Source organism: Prionailurus viverrinus, chromosome E1 (genome assembly GCF_022837055.1).
Source record: "Prionailurus viverrinus isolate Anna chromosome E1, UM_Priviv_1.0, whole genome shotgun sequence".
Lineage (NCBI taxonomy): Eukaryota > Metazoa > Chordata > Mammalia > Carnivora > Felidae > Prionailurus > Prionailurus viverrinus.
The window spans coordinates 4,419,190-4,440,913 of NC_062574.1; the positions used below are offsets into that span (position 1 = coordinate 4,419,190).

The 21,724-nt window shown below is 52.1% G+C and overlaps 1 protein-coding gene across 8 annotated transcripts in view; it reads right to left on the minus strand.

Moving 5' to 3' along the window:
• GAS7 (growth arrest specific 7) overlaps window positions 1-21,724 on the minus strand; it is a 214,705-nt gene that overhangs the window by 90,173 nt on the left and 102,808 nt on the right. Inside the window, exon 1 of one of the 8 annotated variants that reach the window (XM_047831880.1) lies at window positions 11,978-12,212. The exons of 5 other annotated variants lie outside the window; for them this stretch is intronic. In XM_047831880.1, coding sequence (XP_047687836.1) covers window positions 11,978-11,980 — 3 coding nt within the window. In that variant the 5' untranslated portion in view covers window positions 11,981-12,212. Of the gene's footprint in view, window positions 1-221; window positions 241-9,666; window positions 10,073-11,977; window positions 12,213-21,724 lie in introns of those variants that run through there. 2 more of the 8 variants (XM_047831878.1, XM_047831883.1) reach the window with 2 other exon arrangements.

The window sequence follows — 21,724 nt, forward strand, 5'->3', positions numbered from 1 at the left end:
CAGCCTATTTCCAAAATGGGCCAACGTAGCAAAGGGTGTCTGTCCCCTATCCCCCTCCAGCACGGCCACAGCTGCCCACTCTGCCTGTCACCTCCCTGTGCTCTGCCCCCGCTCACCGGGGCAGCCACAGTCCTGCTCTCCTGAACCACATCGGGAGTCAAAAGACACGGACGCAACTGGGTATGTACCCAGGAGAATTGAAAATGGCACCTAACGCTTACCGTAAATCCGTATTCACAGCAGCACGGTCTAACAGCCAGAAGGCAGAAACCACCCAAGGGTCCATCGACGGATGAGCGGGGGTCAACAAAATGGGGTGCCTCCAAACAAAGAAATACCCGCCATCAAAAGGAACGAGGTGCTGATACACGCTCCAGCACGGAGGAACCCGGAAACCAAGCTATGTGCCGTAAGCTAGAGACACAAAAGGGCCCACATACTGCCCGCTTCCATTTATATGAAATGCCCAGAATAGAGAAATCTATAGAAACAGGAGGCAGATTAGCAGTTGCCAGGGGCTCGGGAGGGAAGGGGGGAGGATGGGTACAGGGTTTCTTTTTTGGGGTGATGCAAATGTTCTGGAAGCAGACAGAGGTGATGGTCGCACAATGCTATGGGTGTATAAATACCAGCCATGATACACTTTGTTAGGTGTATTTCACAACTTAAAAAAAAAAATCATTGTCAAGCTGTGGAGGAGGGAGAAGTCGGACTCCCCACCTACAGGCCCTGGTCGAAGAGGCCCGAACCACCCACATTACCTCGTCGCTCATGGCCATGGAGGGACGGGCCTCCCGGGAGAGCCGCCCCACAGCCATCCAGACAGATGTAGTGCAAGGAACTACCCAATAATTATGGTCTCTCTCAAGCTGCTTCTTCTAATTCATTTCCTTCAAGTTAAATCCTTTCCTTCCTTTTGTTAGTCCTGTGGCTTCTCCCCTTCCCTCCCGGTAGCTCCTTCCCATGGGAATAGGAACCAGCAGAGGAAGTGACACAGGCCCGGGGGCTGGGGCCCTACCTACAATGAACAAGATCGGAGGTGAAAGCGATTTCCTCCAACTCAGAAATTCTTAACCTGAGGCACAGCATGGCTTTGTGGAAATTATAAAATGCTGCCTCTTCCTCCAGATGGGCCATCCCTCTGAGCGCAAGGCTGGATTGCAGCCTCCCTTTTGTCCCTTTGTTCAGTCAACAACCTGCTCAAATGTATATGGAAAACCATCCTCGGAGAATCTGAAGGAAGCTATGGATCTTCTGCCCCCCTCCCCCGCACCATGGAATCGTTTGTGCATATACCCCCTCACTCTATTTCCTATAGAGTATCAAGAGGCTTCTAGATGACTTTAGAGCCCTAATCTAGCCGGTACTCAAGAAACACAGGAGCTCAGATCCCATTTCCGTCTATCGGTAATGACTTTCATCATGCACCGAATGTTTATAGTGCTCCAAGGACTGGGCCAGATGCTTTATGCACTTATTTCTAGTTTTTACAATTTAAACCTGCCACTAGGTACAAATTGTTTCCCATTTCAAAATGAGGAATCAGAGACTGAGAGAATTAAAAAACCCATCCTACGCCGCACGGCTGATCAAATGGTTAAAGCAAACTTTAAGACACTAGCTTTGTCCTGGAGACTTCTGTCCAGCTACCTGCCTCCAGGCTACCCTCAGCCCATCTCTCCCCAGCTAGCCACGGGCGGCTGTTTGTTCACCTGGACCACCTGACCCCCCAGCTCCCATCACGGACACAACTCAGACCCGCTATTCCTGCCCGTCTCACAGTCTCCAAATGAGCATATGCCTTCCCAGGAGACGCGCAGAAATACCACCACCCCCACCCACGCCGTCACGTTCCCGGCTGTAGGCTAACTTCCTTGTTTCCTTATTTAAAATAGTGCAACCAAGGAAACCGTCCTCTTAACGATGGCTACTGGTCCTCCTTGGGGGGGAAAAAAAGAGCAAGCAAGCAAAGTTACCCAGAGACTGAAAACACCCCCTCCCCCTTCACCCCTGCTACAGCAGCGTTTCTCAAAGCATGGTCCTGGGGACACCCAGTCGGTCCCCTGGGATGTGTGTGAAGGCACAGATTCCGGGGCCCTGATGCCACCGCCAAGGCAACCTGGAGCCTTTCCGCATGCATCCTAGGTGAGCCTGATGCTTACTGAGCTCAGAACAGGCTGGTCTGCAGCTTGAGAGAAAGCACTAGAGAGAAAACATCACTTCTGACATCAAGACTTGGAACATAAAATTTTAATAAGTGCAATTTATAAAAAAAAAAAAAAAAAAAAAAAGACAGTGCTTAGCTGCATGGCTACTTAGTACAAGAAAGGCTTGGTCCCCTAGCCCAAACCCTTGTTCAAATAAGACTATTTTAAGAAAGATTTGATCTGGTCTCTGCAGCAGCCTCCAGGCAGTGCCAGCCCCCACCCTCAGCCCCCCACAGCCTCCGCCCCTCCTCAAGTTCAGCCTGGGACTCAGTCCCCCCCTCAGGAGGCTTCTGGGAGCACCTGACTCTTACCTTCTGCAGACGTGAGCAAAGCGACGGTAATGGGTGGTCGTCAATTTGCTCTAGCAGCCAGATCAGACAGTTTTAAGGTCCCCCTGTTCCGCGTCTTCTCACACCCCAAGCCCAGAAGCAATAGGAACTCCAGAGAAAGGCATATCCACGGGGCCCCACACCCCCACTCCCCCCACACCCAGATCTATATATAACATCTCCCAAGTTGTCAGCCTAACGAGCCACTTTCTGGCAGACCCGTTGCCATGGCAATGACTGCTAATGAGCTGGGTGCTGTGATTGGCAGTGCTGAAGGCTCCCCCACAAAGAACTCTCCAGCAAGTTCTCTCTTCCCAGACACACGGCCAGCCGGGACACCCAGGAGCAGCCAGGCCACGGCCGGGTGTGGCTGGGAGGCACCGGTCCCCAGGAACCACTTTGTCACTAGTGCGTCCTGAGCCGTCCAGGACCTGGTGGCCAGGTCAACAGGATGTCCACCAATTAGCAGCAGTGACAGGGGCTGCAGCCAAGAAGACCAAGCCCCAGCTGGGCCGGGGACTGGAGAGTCCTGTCTGCTACAGACCTTTCTGCTGGACACCTGTTGAGGATGGAGAGGCTCCTACGCAAAGCTGGGGACAGCTACGGGAGGAAAGGTGCTCTTCGCCCTGCCCTTGGGTCGCGACACAAAGCGTGAAGCAGGGCCACCCGCTCCCACAGTTATGCTGCCAGGGTCTGCACCCACAACAGGGGGCACCTTTGCAATCTTACGGGTAAAAATAGTCCTCTCTCCAGCTCTGGTGGCCTTTGTATGCAGTCTGAGCGCGGCTCACAGAAAACAGCTGGGGAGGAAGAAAGGGGCCCCTACCAGTGGATCAGTGCATTCCGGACAGTGAAATCCTCGAGAGTAGTTTTATTTATAAGCTGGTGGGGAGAGGATGGACCCTGGCAGTGTCTTCCCGTCCTTCTGAAAGGAAGGGATTTGGAGACCTGTCCAGAGAGAGGAAGAGGAGGAGGAGGAAGAGACCATACAACAGTGAGAAACAGACTAAGATTCAGAAAGACACAGCCACGTCCATCTTGTCCCTAGCTTTAGTCTCAGCACCGTGCCCAGAACACTGGATGGAGCAATGGAAACTTGGAATCATAGTTGAAACTGGTTCCAAACAGATCGGAGGAGGCCACTGCACCAACCAAGTAGACAGACCGGGGGGTCTAAGCAATGTGTGTGCCCCACCCGTAACAAACCCCAGCTCTTCCCGGATCCCAGTGAACGGGCTATTCAACCCTGAGTCCAGGGAGGTGGGAGGACACAAGATACTATAGTTTCTTTCGCTGTAGAGAATAAATGGAGGAACGGTATCCAGAAGCCTCAGAACAGGCACGGTCTTCTAATCATGACCTCATATGGTATCCAGACGGAAGATTCCAGGAAAATGTTTAGCAACCTCGATAGAAGGCAGGAAGATATAGCATCCATAATACAAGAGCCAAAACAACAACAACAACAACAACAACAACAACAACAACACATCGTAGGAAGTGGACAAACTAATGCAAAGCAAGTCGGTGGAAAAAGGAAACAAAGGCTATAAAAAGGAGACAGGAAATTAACAAAATGGTAGGGAAATTTACGAGGTAGCGACAGAGGAACATCCACATGGATTGCAACAGAATATGGAATTAATCTCGCAACAAAAGGGGAAAAAAAAAGAGTCAGTTATACACAAAGCCAATGTTAAGAATTTTTCCTGGTATGCAAAGGAAATGGGGAAAAATGGAAACAGAGGGACAGAAGAATAAGCCAAGAGGCAGACTTGTAGAGAGCTAGGTGCTCCTGGAGAAAAGAAACCATAAACCATGGTTGATAGGAGGAAAGGAAAAAAAAAATCCCTCAGCTAAAAGAAGACATAGATGTGCATCGTGGAAGGAAGGTCCTGCGCTGCTGAAGGCGACATGGATTTTACAAGCCTGATGGCGGACGCGTGGAGGACGATGTATTTTCACAACAAAGATAAAGAGAAAGTCTGACAACGCTTAAGTGGGTGAAGGGTGTCCCCAGTAAAGGAGCATAAACAAAGCTGGTTTCGGGTTCTCTGTAACTGCATTTCAGAAGGTGCCTCCTTTTAGGGGCACCTGGGTGGCTCTCAGGTGGTGGAGTGTCCAACTTTGGCTGAGGTCCTGATCTCATGGTTCATGAGTTTGAGCCCCGCGTCGGGCTCTGTGCCGACGGCTCGGAGCCTGGAGCCTGCTTCGATTCTCTCTGCCCCTCCCCCACTCATGCTCTGTCTGTCTCTCTCTCTCAAAAATAAACATTAAAAATTTTTTTTAAAAAGTGCAAAAGATCTAGGAGTGGGACAAAATAAAGCGAGGGCACCTAGAGACATGAAATCAAACCTCTCTTCCCACCCCAACAAGAGAACATCCTTCTTCCTCTTAGTCCCCATGGCGAGGCCATCAGGTACCTGCCTCATTGGCTCCCATCCTCCAGCATCTGGATCTGCTCTCGCTGCTTTCCTGGGGAATGACAGGTTTCCAGCCAGAAGGAATGGGACAGAAGGGCAGGACTCGTTGGGGACCACAGACCTTTCTTGGTTCCAGGGGTCGTGAGTCTGACCTCCAGCCACCTTTCGTTGGCCCCATGGGCAACAGGCTTCCACAGGGAGTCCTGAGCTCCGGAATCCATTAAAGAGGACAGAGTGGCACCAGAGCCCTTTGCTGGCTAAGGGAAAACTCAGTGGGAATCCAGGCTTCCCCGAGTCCTGATCTGCACCACCCTCAGAGCATCGCCAAGGCCAAAGCCGTGCTCGGGAAGCCAGATTGTCTGGCACGATGCCTTCCTTCCTTCTGCTTCTCCGTGTGCACCAGCTCTCAGGGAACGGGACCCACTCATCAAAGGCCTTGCCAGACCTCTTCATGTGTCTACTCAAACTGCTCTTATAAGAAATCACCTCGGGGCGCCTGGGGGGCTCAGTCGGGTAAGCGGCCGACTTCGGCTCAGGTCACGATCTCGCGGTCCGTGAGTTCGAGCCCCGCGTCGGGCTCTGGGCTGACGGCTCGGAGCCTGGAGCCTGTTTCCGATTCTGTGTCTCCCTCTCTCTGACCCTCCCCTGTTCATGCTCTGTCTCTCCCTGTCTCAAAAATAAATAAAACGTTAAAAAAAAATTAAAAAAAAAAAAAAAAAAGAAATCACCTCTGGGGACGCCCGGGCGACTCAGTCGGTTGAGCGTCCGACGTTGGCTCAGATCATGATCTCGCGGCTTGTGAGTTCAAGCCCCGCGTCGGGTTCTGTGCTGTGACATCACAGGGCCCACGGAGGATCATCTGTCCCCTTCTCTCTCTGCCCCTTTCCCCCCACTCTTTCTCTCTCAAAAATAAACACACATTAAAAAAGCAAAGAAATCACCTTTAACATGGCTTCCTGGAGCCCCTTAAAGGAACTTTCCAAATCGGGCTTTCATCATTTAGATGCGAAGGTCCCCAGGACTCTTCCTCTGGCCTCACTGCTCAGGGTGAATGGATGGGGGGGGGGTCATGCCTGCAGCAGTAATGCACATCTCAGTGGCTGGAATTTCTCACTCACTCCTGCCACACCTCCACCCCCATGAAGCGTTCCTGGATCCTATCTACAAGTGGCCGGAGGGTGACTCACTCAGGTTCCCCAGCTCCAGGCCCCCTGGAGTGTTTGTCATACTCACCCTTGCCTGCACGGGCTACCTTCTTCCATCCCATCCCCCCACCCCACCCATCCCTGCCCTCCATCCACAAAGCTGCTAGAGGGAGCCTTACACCTGTGCCACTGGTACCCACTAACAGAGGTAGATATCAGTGCCATAAGAGCTTTCTCCCAGCACAAAGCTGCCAGCCACATGCCTGGAGCCCGCCCCGCTTTGTGTCTGGATCCTTTTGAAAGACTCAGCGACGGTCCTGGCCGCCCTGAATATCCATCCATAAGCCCCTCAGTGCCTCCCTGGGCCTGTTTTTCAGGACTGGGCGGGGAGAGGACACAGAACAATACACTCTATTTTCTGATCCTAAAAAGGAACAGAGTGATCTGGTTAACCAGGAATTTTGATTAACACAATTACAATCTAGTCTGTGCAAGAGTACAGGAAGTCAGCCCTCACGGGAAAGCTTGCTAAGCTGGAAAACATGGGGTCCCCAGTGGGGCAAGTCTGCGAACGATCCTGCAAAACTCCAAGGCTGAGTCAGGCGGCCCCTCCTGTGTCAGAAGCCAAGTCATGGCCCTCAAGTGCCTGGGGTCAAGCAGTGGAGGGCAGGAAGGAATCCATCATGTAGGAAGTGACTTCTATTCGGGTCTTACGCACATTCCTGTGTGAGCCCTTCCTTGACTGATGCCGGAGAAAGACATTTCCGTGACTGCTGCACCTGCCGTCCGGATACAAGACAGAGGGGCCGAGGTACAGGGTTCTGGAGGAGACGGTGCAAGGAACGAGGAACCCTGGATGTCGGCCAATACCTCCTTTCTGAGAGGGTTTGTCCTTTTTTGCTGGTGGCCATCCGTCCAGCAACACCGTACATCATGACAGGGATCCAAGAGATACCCACTCGTCACCATCTCTCAGAACCATCTCCGCACTGACCAAACAACACTATGGGGCCCCCGGGTGGCTCAGCCAGTGGAGCGTCTGACTCTCGGTTTCGGCTCAGGTCTTGGTCCCATGGTTCATGAGCTCGAGCCCCGCGTTGGTCCCATGGTTCATCTCGCAGTTGGTGGGTTCAAGCCCCGCGTCAGGCTCTGTGCTGACAGGTCAGAGCCTGGAGCCTGCTTCGGATTCTGTGTCTCCCTCTCTCTCTACCCTTCCCCTGCTCACACTCTGTCTCTCTCTCAAAAATAAAAAATAAAAGGAACAGTTCCAGGGATAAGACGAGAGGCTGTACCATGGAGCCTGGAGGGGCTTGGGAAACCCCAAAGAAAGCCCGTTAACTTCTTGCCCTACTCCTAAGATCGATCTGTTTGGCCCTGATGTTTCAAAGCTATAAAGGGCGAGCGAGGCAGCATGATCCCGGCAGACTGTTCCAACTTCTGGCCCCTAAGCAGGAAAACCTGAATGATTCTGCTCACCAGCTTGTAACAAACAAGGCCATTTTATTCCAACTCTCCACTTCGAGGGATGCTGGCTCCGTTCCTCCCACCCCCTCGCTGGCAGATAAAAACAGCACGGGCCATTCTGATGTCCTACCTCCAACCTCTGGACTTACAGAAAGCCTCAGCTTCTAGAAAGCATGCAGGCCTGGGCTAAGGAGACCGTGTTCCCAGACAGCGAGTTGTAATTTACACAGTTCCCTTTGCCTCTCTGGGCCCCCGTTTCCTCATCTGTTAAAACCGGCCCTCCAACACCAGGGTCCTATGACCCGAGGAACACATTTCGTAACGGGGCCCAAAACCACCACAAGGGAAATTTCAAGGCATTTAAATGACCAGCGTGAGCTTGCAAAAGGGTCAGGCACATACCCAAGAGAGGACAGAGACCTCCCAACAAGATGAAATATTACCTTCCTCCCACACACCCCCGGCATGTTTCCCCAAAACGTTTTTTGGTCCAGAGAAGGAAAGTTTGCTCAACCAAACCCTACTCGGAACTCGGGGGGAAAAGATGTGCTATCTAAGATGCCAGTAAAGTGATTTTACAAAAATCGGAAATCACGAGCATGTATGCCCCGGGGGCGCCTGGGTGGTTCAGTCGGTTAAGCATCCGACTTCGGCTCAGGTCATGATCTCGCGGCTCGTGGGTTCGAGACCACGTCGGGCTCTGTGCTGACAGCATGGAGCCTGTTTGGGATCCTCTCTCTCTCCCTGTCTCTGCCCCTCCCTGACTTGCACTTTCTCTCTCTCTCTCAAAAAATAAACTTTTAAGGGGCGCCTGGGTGGCGCAGTCGGTTAAGCGTCTGACTTCAGCCAGGTCACGATCTCGCGGTCCAGGAGTTCGAGCCCCGCGTCGGGCTCTGGGCTGATGGATCGGAGCCTGGAGCCTGCTTCCGATTCTGTGTCTCCCTCTCTCTCTGCCCCTCCCCCGTTCATGCTCTGTCTCTCTCTGTCCCCAAAATAAATACACGTTGAAAAAAAAAAAAAACAAAAAATTAAAAAATAAATAAATAAATAAATAAATAAACTTTTAAAAAAATGTTTCAAAAAAAAAAAAAAGAAAAGGAAAGAAAATTTATGCCCAAACCAGGACACTAACTTGTATTAAACCCATACGGGAACCTCAAGCCCATACGGGAGGGCCGAACTCAATCTTCTCTTCCCCTTTATTCCAAGTCACTGTCTGGGCCTCTTTAGGGCTGATCATGTCCCTATGTGTCACAAGAAGTAGGTGGGCTGGGGTTTAGCACTCCTCTTAGTTGCAAAGGATCTCAAAAGGTAACCTAGATTTTCCACACTGGTTAACACCAGTAACGATATCCATTATGCTGCCCTGGGAGATGCTTCCGTAGGATATTTTGACGATCGTTCACCAGCAGTGCAGCTCCCGGTAGGGAGAGGACCCCTGGCCAACACTCGATATTGGGGGGGGGGGGGGTGGCAGGGCGGGGAGAAAAGGAAATACTACTGAATCCCCCTCCCCAGCCTTCCTTTAGTATTAGGGTACAAAAACCCCAGGGCCTCACGCCACTGTTTCTAGTACGTTCTCAAGTCCTTCTGCCCCTGCAGGAAACCCCGTACCCACATTTACCAAGCATTCTGTTGCCTTCAGAATGGACTTCAGAAGTTCAGAAGAGAGGAAAGGAGCTGAAAGCCGCTGGCTCAGGGAGTCACAGGCTCAATAGCTCACGCAAAGCAGCCTGCCCGCCACAAAGGGGATCCCAGGGCAGGGGCCACCACCGTAGCCCCCAGATGCTCAGGGACACAAGCCGGCTTCTGCGGGGAGTCAGTGCCACTATAAAGAATGGCAGGCCTGGGTGGCTCAGTCGGTTGAGCGTCCGACTTCGGCTGGGGTCATGATCTCAAGGCTCGTTGAGTTCGAGCCCCGCGTTGGGCTCTGTGCTGACATCTCAGAGCCTGGAGCCTGCTTCGGATTCTGTGTCTCCCTCTCTCTCTTCCCCTCCTCCCCAACTCTGTGTCTCTCTCTCTCTCAAAAATAAACATTTTTTAAAAAATGGCAGGCTGGAACCCATTGGGGCACAAAGGTGGGGGTCTGACGGCCCACCTGTGGCTGCGATCCAGCTGGTTCAGCTTGGCGGCCGCCAGGTGCAGGTTCACGGGCACCAAAACTCCAGGGGCAGCACGTGTGGTCACCAAGGAGGTTCATCTCAGCCACCGTGTGGCACGGCGCTCCAAGTGGCTCCACTCAAAAACCTGTGACCGCGGGCTGGCTCCCAGCGAGTCCTGGCTGGTTCTGAACCACAGGCACTGGAGGCAGAGGAAGGCTAACAGAGGCGGCGACGGTCTCCACGGGTCAGCAAGGGGCACCCTTGCAACAACCCAGCTCAGCCGACCTTTCTGAACTCTGCTACGGGTCCCAGATAGATGGCGACAGCCGAGGACATCGCCGTCCAAGGCTGGGACCCCCGCCCCCCCGACCCTGCACCGCTCTGTAGCTCCGGGCGGAGAATGTGAGAGGTGCACAGGGAGGCCCGAGTGCCTGGCCGCGGCCGCTGCCTTGCTGTGAGATCTTGAGCAAGCAATTCCTCTCTGCCGGGAGGCCTCAATTTCCTCATCTCGAAAATACAGAAGTTGGACCAGATGGTCTCCAAGGGTTTCTCAGGTTTCCCTTTCTTTCCTTCCTCTCTTTATATATCCTAATACTCAATGATTCTGGATGTTGGTCTTAATCTGTCTGCTTTAAGGACACACAGCTTTTGCAAGAGGGAAAAAAAGTCACATTCAAGTACAGACGCAGGTTCAGGGGCACGAGAGCGGACCCAGCACGCTGCCTGGGCCCCGAACTCCTGCGATTCTGCCTCACGACCTCAGAGCACAGTGAATTCTGGTGAGTTCTTCCATCCTGATGGGCCTGTCGGCGCCTTCCCAGTCATTCCAAGAATCACACACGATTGAGTTCTACGTGCTCAGCGACCAGATTCCTGACATCCTGGACTTTCCCCAGAAGCTGGGATTCACCCCGCATCCAGCTCAGGCTTGTTCTGAGCCTGGTAGCAGATAGATGTTCCCCACACACGCCGGGACTCGAACTGTCCACCTCAGCTCGGGCACCGCAGGCCTCAGTCCCTGCCCGAGAGCTTACCTGAGCTCTCCCCGTGCTCCCTGGAGGTCCCTTAGGGTACACCTTCTTTACTGATCCCTTCTTCCCCAGGAACATCCCTGCCATGGCCTGCGGCCAGGGCCAGACCCCCGGAACCCCCAATGCTCCCCAACATTCCATCAGAAGGTGACTGGCAAGTCTGCATTCTTTACAAACATCATCCCCAAAGTGGGGCCCCTGCACCAGGAGCACAGCTGTCCTCTGGGAGCTGGCCAGAAATGCAGAGTCCCAGGCTCCACCCCAGCACCAGACTCTGTATTTTAAAGGTCCCTGGGCAATGCGGATGCACTTTAACCTTTGAGAAGCCCAGCCGTGAACTTCCCAGGTGCCCCTGGATGACAAGTCCCATCTCCCTCTTCCTGGAACAGGTTCAGACCTCCATCAGAAGCCACACCAACATTCCAGATGCCGTCTGACCCTGTCAGCAGGAGAGAATATCCTGGAAGAAGGCTCTGTGCAGAGACAGACTAGCCTTCCCCTACAAACTGGACGCCCCCCTCCCCCAAGCTGTCCACAAAGCCTCCAGAGAGTGGCCACTAGAGTCTTGGCTGATGTGAAGTCCGTCTTCCCAAGAAAGGCAGGTGTCTAACTTCCAGAGGCAGGAAGGTGGGTGCAATAAGGCTATTCCACTGTTGCATCTCAGGAGAGCATCCGTGCATGACCCTAAGCACGGCCACCACTGCCACCTTGAGCAAACAGGACAGAAAGCGCCCAGACCAGCCTGGAACCACAGCACAGACGCCAGGTTCCCCGGGCCGATCCTCGATGACCTTGGCGGGAGTTTTCCCCTTAGAGCGTCCCACCTAGAACGTGGCCATGGGTACGTGGTGGGTGGGCAGGCAGGGAAGAGCCAAGCTTCACATTTGGGAGAAGCAAGGGAGGCAAGATGTGGACTCTAGTCCCCACAGTCCATGCCACCACGGGGTCACACGCCTCAACCACACCGCTTGCCAGGTAACCAGGGAGCCGACTCCCTCTCTCTCCGTGAACAGTCCCTTGGGCACCTTCCTCCTCCTCCCTTCCCCATCTCGCACGCACCAGGGCCCTGGCTTCTCCTCCCCCTGCTCCTGCCTTGGGCCCGTCACAGGTCCCCGCACGGCCCCGAGCACACGGGGCCCCCAGGCCTTCTAAGCTCTACCGTCAGAGCCCCCGCTCCGAGGTTCTCAGAACCGCTTTTTAAAGATATCAAAGTTATTTCAGAAACACTCAGAAAAGGCTGAGGTCACACCTGCGGGCGAGCCGAATTGATCCTTACCATCAGAGAAGAGCGAATCTTCCCGGAGGGGCTGCTAGCTCACAGGAGAGTCCTGGGTCCCATGCGAGGTCCCCAGACGCAAGGCCAGGCCCCTGCCAGCTTCCTCCCCATGGTACCCTCTGCAGGAACTAAGACTGATGCAAGTGGCCTCCCCGGGGTCACTGCTCAGGGCACCCCGGAGGGTGTGCCTGTGGCTGTGCGCTCTGCTCTTTTTTCACAAAGAACACACGACATCCCACAGCTCCTTCCAAATCTGCTCCAGGTCCGGCGAGGAAATCGAGGGCGCATTCTGGACTTTCCAGTTGCAAAGTTTCTGGAGGCTTCCCCCTCCCCCCCCCGCCCCCACCACTCTCTTTTTTCCCCTTTCTCAGCTAAAAAAAAAAGTTGGCCAAGGTCACGACATACAATGGCCAAGCTTGTGTCACTGACCAGATGCCTCCCACCCCCCTAGGCCCGTAGACAAGACCTCCTTTGTCCACTGGATTTTGGGCAGGACTCCCTGGGCCTGCCCAAGCCCTGCTGGGGAATGTTCCGCCAACTTCTTCCCAACCCTAAGTCACGGCTCTGGCCTCGGCCCCAAGCCCCAGCTGTGTGAGTGAACCCAAGGCCAGATAAAAACCAATATAACAAGAATGGAGAACGCTCCCCCAAAGAACCATTGTGTCAGACCCTTCCAGGGCTGAAAAGCCAGTGTCCCCAAGACGAGGGTCCCCTGCCTTCGCTCTGTCCTCACTGTCTCCAAACCTGGACAGACAGCAAGTGACAAAGAGGGGCAATGCCATGCATCTCAGAGGAAAGGGGCTCTAGGATCACAGAATCGTTAGCTACGAGGGAAGGAAAGATTGGACCCTGAGTGCAATATGGCGTCCACCAACTAAATGAGTTCAGGCAAGAGACTTGGATCCTGGGTAGATCTATCAAATCACTCCATTCAGACAGCTTTTAGGAGCAGCTGAAGGTTTAGCACTTAAAATCCACGCATTCCTTTTTTTTTAATTTTCTTGTTGTTATTGTTAAAGTTTATTTACTTATTTTGAGAGAGAGAGAGAGAGAGAGAGAGAGAGAGAGAGAGGGCACGATCACACTCGAGTGGGGGAGGAGCAGAGACAGGCAGAGAGAGAGGATCCAAAGCAGGCTCCATGCGGTCAGTGCAGAGCCCGATGTGGGGCTCGAACCCACGAACTAGGAGATCATGACCTGAGCTGAAACCAAGAGTCAGAGGCTTAACCGACTGAGCCACCTGGCGCCCCGGAAATCCACACATTTCTGTGTCTGCTTTAAATGTAAACCTTTGTGATTTTAGGAAAGGAATCTTTATATCGGAGTAAATATGGTTTTCCAGAGGGACCAAGAGGGCTCAAGGTCTGGATGGTCTCCTATGAAATAGCATTCCCTCAAACACTTGGTGTATTTCTGATGAGATTTCAATGCCAACTCCTCGGTCAGGGGGCGGGAGAAGAAATCAGAATGCTTACCTACGGAGAGAGTCAGGGGAGCCCTTGTGGGTTCACACCTATTCTCTCTCTGTGATGCCCAGGGCGTCAGATTTCTTCAAGTGTAAGGGGAAACAATTACAGAGTTTTTCTCAAAAGGTCGTTGGGAGGGTTCGGGGGGAAATCCACGTAAACACGGAGCACACGGCAAACAGGACCAAGATACCCGATAAAAGCCCGCTGCTGTCTTTGTTACTATGGGCAGTGGCTGGAAAAACAGGAGCTGAGGTTTCCCCGGACCCACAAGACGTTTACAGTGAATGAAACCAAAGACCAAACAACCCAATTAAAAAACAAAAACAAAAACAAAACGGGCAAAGGGCATTTCCCCAAAGGGGACAGACAAACGGCACTAAGGGCACGTGAGAAGGTGCTGCATCACTAACCCCCGGGGAAGCGCCAGCAAAACCCACAACGAGGGATCGCCTCACACCCATCAGGATGGCTACTATAAACCAACAAATAAAAACAGGAAGGTCAGAAAAGAACAGGCAGGTGGAAAAATCCTTGCTGGAGGGAACGTAGAATGACACAGACATAACGGGACAGAGTCAAGCAAAAACTCAAAGAGCGAAACACAGAATTACCGTAAGACCCAGCAATTCCACACCCAGGTATACGCCCCAGAGGGCGGGAAAGCAGGGATTCCGACACCTGCACACCCCGCTGTACCGCGGCACCGTTCGTAACAGCCCCAAACATGGAAACGACGCAAGTGTCCATTCATGGATGAATGGGTAACCCAAACGTGGTGTGTATAGACAGTGACATGTTAATTCGATCTTAGAAAGAAAGGAGATTCTGGTATGGATGGACCTACCAGCAGCAGGCTAAGTGAGATAAGCTAGTCAAGAAAAGGCAAATGCTGTAGGATCCTACTTGTATAGAAGAGAATAGTTAAATTCACGGAGAGAGAAAAGAGTATGGTGGTTGCCAAGGGCCAGGGGACAAAGGGGGGACTGGGAGTTAGTGTTTAATGGGGACAGAGTTTCCGTGAATAAGGTGACAAACCCCACGTGGCGCTCTGTGCTGACAGCTCAGAGCCTGGAGCCTGCTTCAGATTCCATCTCTCTCTCTCTCTCTCTCTCTCTCTCTCTCTCTCTCTCCCTCTCTCTCTCTCTCTCTCAAAAATAAATAAATATTAAAACAAGTTTTTTAATGGCTAAAATGTTATGTATATTTTACCACCACACACGCACACGTCTGCGTACCACAGAGATAATTTAGATCGAGGGACCCCGGCCAGTGTGACATCAGCCATATCACAGGAGACACAGGTGGGGGGACAGAACCTCCAGGGAAGGTGAAACGTGTGTCCAGAAAGGGAAACCGCCCCAGCCTGTTGGTGAAGCCCGACAAGAAGACAAGGCCCAGGTATCTGTAAGCAGGGCTCACTGTGGTCCGTCTGGTGTTCGATCTTGGGGAAACTGAGGCAGCATGGCCAGCATCTTAATGTCAATCACTGGCTTCTTTGCTCAGGGGTGTGCACACTCAGAGCCCCCCCTCCCCCAAGGGCCAATGGCAACGTGCCTCTCCCCGGACACATCAACTCCTTCCTTTCTGCGACCGTGTTCCACCTTTCTGGACTTCTCCCCCCCACACACACACCCCCAGACACAGAGCTCCCCCCTTCCTTCTCAAAGCCCAGGGTGGCTGCTCCAGGGGCCCAACATCTCCTCTCCGCTTGTCAGGCTCTAATCCGCTGCAGGGATGATAATGAGTTCTCTTGAGTACTTGCTCTGGGCCAGACATCGTCCTAAGTGCTTCGAGTGCCCTGTGTCCTATAACCGGTCCAACAAATCAAGAGGAAATTTCCAGTATCGTCCCCAGTTAATAGAGGAGAAAACAGAGGCCCTTGGGATGGGCCAGGAAGGGTGGGTAGGAGACTGAGCTAAGGGGATGATACTCCAGGCCACGTGGCCACAGGAGCGAAGGCCCAGAGAGAAAGCAGCGTGGGCGGGCTTGAGGATTCACGGCCATGGAAGGCGACAGGAGTAGTTATGCACGGAGTCCAGTTGTGGGAGGCCATGAGGGCACCAAGACTAGGGATTCAGACTCCCTTGTATAAACCAGAAAACACAGACGCATCTTGAGTAAGGGGAACACTACCAATGTTGTGCTTTGGAGAACACCAGGGTGTAAAAAGATCAAATGTCAGGGAGAGACTAGAGGCAGAAAAGGGGTTATGGGATCCCTCCCTTCCTTTCTGTCTCTCTTAAATGGGAGGCTTAAGTCTACATTCGTAAACCAAGAAGTAAAGAGTCCTCCAAGGGCTGAGGGCCTCTCCCCTCTGTGATGTGAGAGGGGAGAGGCGGGTCCTGGTGGCGACCACACCCTGACCTTGGAGGTCAGCCCCCTGCCGTCAGAATGCAGGGATAGAAGCCTGTCTCCTCTCTGCTCCTGGAAACGGGCTCCCAGCCACGCAGGAGAAGGTTAACGTCAAAAACTTCATCTGCACCCAGACAGCCGAGACCCTCCTCTTCGTTCCTTCAGGTTTGGCGGAATTCAAATACGCGCGCACACTCCCGCAGCCCGTAACTTTTTGGTTTTATAGCAGCAAAGAGGGGGCAGTTTTAAGGTTCTTCAGCCCTGCCACCTCTCTGACACTGCATCGTACACGTGAATAGGATACGATCACAGACAATAACGCACCCCAATAGGCAACACGCAGAAATTGCCATCGCCGCTCCCGGGATGGCCTCCAGCCAATGGCGAGGGGCCTTTCTGGGCCATGATAAAACAGGAGGCTAATCTGCTCTGACCTGAGCTAAGCAGAGACCAATCAGAGCCCTGCAGATGTTTTCTTCTGTGAGGGTTCGCCGAAAGAGATACCTCGGGGAGCGTAAGACTCATGAATACCTTCTCACGGGTTTACTGTTTGTGGTTATCCTAGCGTCTCCAACCAGAGGCCCCTCGAGTTTGGCTTTATCGATGGTCTTCTATCATTGAGTCACTTATAAAAAGCACACAACATTCTTCCCCTTCTGGTCTCTGCAAATGGGTAGGTTTCTACATGAGAAGCCATAAGAGATGGTGGGAAACCCATGATCCCCAAACATAAAGACCGACAATCATTTCCACCGAGCTCCATTTCCCCGAGTTTCACGGAGTCAGATGCAGCCAACCTCCTTGTTACCATTCTTTGTTTCAGCCGAGTCTGAAGACTGTCAACCAACACAGGCCACGTGCGTGCGCTGTGGTCCCCCACCCTCTGCAGCACACATCTCGTCATCTTATAATGATAACGGATACGGGAGACTGGCTATGGCCACGATTCACTTTCTGTAAACGCGCTGTAGCCATGACGGGGAAAATCCTTCGCCAGACTGTGCGGTCTCTGGGGTGCGGGGTCTCAAAGACGCTCCCACGCCGAGAGGCAGCCCCCCTCGGCCACAGGATCAATCGGGCGATCTTTGCCCCGCTGCTGTTGTGGAAGATGAGGGCAGGTGTAACACAAAGGGACTTGGCTTGTGCAATGTGGAAGATACGGCACAGACACACACGACTGAAAAACAGAAAGAACTACACAAAGGAGTCTATCAGAAGTGCCAAACAAGAAGCCGGCAGACAATAAGAGCTTTCAGAATCCAGAGGAGGGAGGGACCATTTTCGGCTGGGACGGTCAGAGAAGGCTTCTCAGAAGACACAGAAGTTTCCTGACAGCAGGGATGAAAAGGAAGGGCCTGACCAGAACAGAAGGACGTTAAGTGAGAAGTAGAATCGGCCTTGGGAACTGGGCAGACGTGGGGGATGTGGGAGGAAGTAAAAGTCAGTTCTGAAGGGGACGAGAGAAGCCGGAACCGGTCCCCGGGGAGACCCATCCGGCCACGGTGGAAGCCACTTTGGGGATATGGGTAGAGTTCACTGCCTATACACTCAAGTTCCAAGAGCTTGATCGGGGCACAACTGGGCTGAGTCTGGCCCTTGACATGCGGAGCTGTGCTATCTGCCCAGAGACGGGGTGCAGTCTTCCGGGTGGACTCAGAGTTCATAAAGAAAGAATGGATCGCGGAGCCCTGAGGTGGGCTCACTTATGCAGAATTATTAGATCCTTCATGGGGTGCCTGTGTGGCTCAGTCGGTTGAATATCTTGACTCTTGATTTTGACTCAGGTCATGATCCCAGGGTCATGTGGGGATCGAGCCCCACACTGGGCTCCAAATTGAGCGTGGAGCCTGCTTGAGCTTCTCTCTCTTTCCCTCTCTCTCTCTCTCTCTCTCTCTCCCAAAAATAAAAATAAAATAAAATAAAAAAATGTAAAATAAAATAAATATAAAGTGAAATAATAAAATGTAAAATGAAATAAAATATAAAATAAAATAAAATATAAAATAAAAAATAAAATATTAAATAAAAAATAAAATATTAAATAAAATAAAATATAAAGTGAAATAATAAAACATAAAATAAAATAAAATACAAAATGAAATAAAAAATATAAAATATAAAATTAAATATAAAGTGAAATAAAATAAAATATAAAATGAAATAACACTACCAACAAAGAAAGACTGCCCCCTGACACTCCTTGGGCCCGATCCCTCCTCCCTAGAGCCCTCCATTAGCACATGCAGCATGCCTCGGTCCCCTCTCCGAGACCCTCCAAGGCAAGGACGGCCTTCGTCCTTTCTTCCCTCCAATGCAGCCCGGTGCCTCACACTCAGGGGCTGGCCCCATGATGGAAAACGAATGGAAGGGAGTTCTGGGAATGAGTCACAGAAAGCAAATAAGGTCGGGATCAGAAGAAGAAATAGGTAGCTGTGTCCACGTGAGACGCGGAAGAAAACGCTCCCTGACTATGGGGAGGATGGTCCCCCCGCTGCCGATTCCAGAAAAAGGAGCATGGGAGTGAGGTGGGTGTGGAAATCTGGTCCCGAGCATGCAAGGAGCTGGTGAGCCTGAGGACACACAGGGACAGGAGGCAAGAGACTGAGACGGATGCCACTGTAGAGGAAGGTGAGGACAGAGGACAGGGCTGTATGCGGTGGCTGGCCCAGGCCCACTCGGCCCACGGATGGCTCTTATGAGGTGCCTGCACTCCACGTGGGTGGGTCCGAGGTCCCTCTAACGGTTTCCGTGTGTCCATCCCATAAGAGACTCCCAAGGTCAAGCCGACATATCAGAAACGGCACCCACTCTAACAGGCTGCATCGAGACCCCAGAGATACTTTGCTCTATGTCTCCCAAACTCCAGCTCAACGTCCCCCTGCCCCAGATCTGCCTTCGCTATGTATCAGCTGTACTATTATTTACCCAGAGTTGTTTTTTTTTTAACCTGTCTTATAACGAGATTGACTTTAACCTGGTCCTAAGCCAGAACATCCACAGAACATGGGATTTCCCCCCCCATGACGTGCTTAAATAAACAGCACTCGAGAACTGCCACCACAACAGGTCTACGACCCCCGTGCCTAGCCTTGGGGGTACAATGAGCCCACTTGGGCGAAACACCGTCTCAGGCTACGTGTAAAATTACTATTTTTACAGCCGTGAGTTGGTTTATAGGAGTTCTTTTTTGAAACCTGGCAAGCCAAGTTTAAGTTCTCCGCTAACCCCAGGCCCACGAAGGCAGGAGCGAGGTCCCGAGTGTGTGCCCAAGTCACCGCTGGGAGGCCCAGGAGGACCGTCAAGGGCAAGGCAGAGAGGACATCCTGTTAAGGGCCACGTGACAGTGCTGCGGGCACCTCTGTCACTTCCCTATTGAAGGAGGCAAGGAGGGGGAAAGAATGGGAAGGAAAAAATAAAACTTGCATAAGCTTCAAAAAAGGAAAGGGTGGGGGCGCTTGGATGGCTCAGTCGGTTAAGCGTCCAACTCTTGCTTTTGGCTCAGGTCCTGATCTCATGGTTTGTGAGTTCAAGCCCCACGTCGGGCTCTGTGCTGACAGTGTGGAGTCTGCTTGGGGTTCTCTCTCTCTCTCTCTCTCAAAATAAATAAGCTTAAAAAAAAAAAAAAAACAAGGGGTGCCTGGGTGGCTCAGTCGGTTAAGCGGTGACTTCAGCTTAGGTCACGATCTCGCGGTCTGTGAGTTCGAGCCCCGCGTCGGGCTCTGGGCTGATGGCTCAGAGCCTGCAGCCTGCTTCCGATTCTGCGTCTCCCTCTCTCTCTGCCCCTCCCTCGTTCATGCTCTGTCTCTCTCTGTCTCAAAAATAAAAATAAAACGCTAAAAAAAATTTTTTAAAAAATAGTGGACAATCAGAATCAAAAAACAAACAAACAAACAAACAAACAAACAAAAAACCCCGAAACCTTGAGGACCATTAGGCCAGTGGAGCGAATGGGGACAGTCTTACAACCCAGAGACTGGTTGTGGGAAAAGACCAGCATTTTATACCCTCCTCTCTCTCTGTGTCTAATTTGAGATGTGGGACCTGCCCCCACCTGAGCACTGAGGCTGCCCGAGAACCCTTCTTCCCTCCCCACCATCCATTCCAGCTGCAGTGACTTCCAGAAAGCAGGTGAGCAGGGGGCTCGGGGTGGGGGGGTGGTGGTAACCATTCTGAAGGCATGGATCCCACAGGCCAGGCCCAGTGAATTCGCCGAGCAGCAGCACACAGGTCTGGAACCGGGGAAGCTATGCTCGCTCACGCACGCCGCTGCTTGGGAACCTCAGGGAGGGAGGCAGCCAGCCAACAGTAGGACACAGGGGGGCCCCCAGTTTGAAAGCCAGAACTGGGCTGCGAGATGCGCGTATCACCGAACGTACGGGGACCTCAGAAGGGATTCAACCTTCCCCCGCGTGCACACAGGGTCAAGGCCAACGACACGCCACATGTACCGTGTCTGGGTTAGGGTTAGGGCACAGATGTGGCCTTGTCTGAGACTAGAAAGGGGCACGGGAACGTGGGGAAAAGCGTGAGGAAGCACCGAACCCAAGGGCTCGAGGAAGAGCACATCTCAGAAGGCAATTCAGAAGACAACACAGGGAAACTGCTAGAAAGCAGGCAGTCGTAACTCTCTTTGAAAGAGGAACAGAAAATCATAAACGGAAAAAGCCAGCCAAAATAGAAAGGATGACACAAGCAAGAAGAGGAGGGTAAGGATTATGCCAAAATTGCTCACCTAAAGCCACATGAGTGCTTGTGGGCAAAAAAAGATTTAAAAAAAAAAAAAGTTAAATCAATAAAGTGCAGGTTACACTGAAAAGAAAATCCCCCAATGGCAAAGTTAAAAAAAAAAAAAAAAAAAGGCAATGTACTAAGTGTAAGAGGCATTTCGTTAGAAAAGACCAGACCAGGGGTGCCTGGGTGGCTCAGCCGGTTGAGTGTCTGTCATTGGCTCAGGTCATGATCTCACAGTTTGTGGGTTCAAGCCCCACATCAAACTCTGAGCTGACAGGGTGGAGCCTGCTTGGGATTCTCTCTCCCCCCCCTCTCTCTGCCCTTCCCCTGCATGCACACACACTTTCTCTCTCAAAATAAATAAATAAACACTTAAAAAAAGACCAGACCAGGGGCTCCTGGGTGGCTCTGTCGGTTGAGCGTCTGACTTCGGCTCAGGTCATGATCTCACGGTCCATGAGTTCCAGCCCCGCGTCAGGCTCTGTGCTGACAGCTCAGAGCATGGAACCTGCTTCGGATTCTGTGTCTCCCTCTCTCTCTGACCCTCCCCCGCTCATGCTCGGTCTCTCTCTGTCAAAAATAAACATTAAAAAAAATTTAAAAAAAAGACCAAATAGACTAAAATCAATAATCAAATGCACAAATAGCTAAAGATAATTTAAAACTTCTTTTCAATGTTTTATTTATTTTTGAGAGAGACAGAGACAGAGTGTGAGCAGAATCCGAAGCAGGCTCCAGGCTCTGAGCTGTCAGCACACAGCCCGACACAGGGCTCGAACTCACGGACCATGAGGTCATGACCTGAGCCAAAGTCAATGCTCAACTGACTGAGCCACCGAAGCGCCCTGATAATTTTAAAAGTCATGCACACAAAGCAGCAAAGAGAAAGGTTACCTGGGAAATCCGTTTCTCCTCAGACTTTTCTTCTGCTCCTGCTAAGAGCACTTCCCACTGGAACCCATGCTCCATAAGGCAGGGACTGATCAGGGCCTGGCGTCAGCCCTGTGAAAGTGCTAGAAAGTGCTAGAAAATGCTAGAAGGCATATCCTACCCAAGTCAAAGCTTCGGGGGGTGGTGGTGGTCGTTTTGTTCATCACTATGGGAGTTCAATAAACTTTTCTTGAATGATGAAACAAAATGAGCTGCAAATGGAAGAGTTTTTTGGGGGCACCTGGGTGGCTCAGTCAGTTAAGCA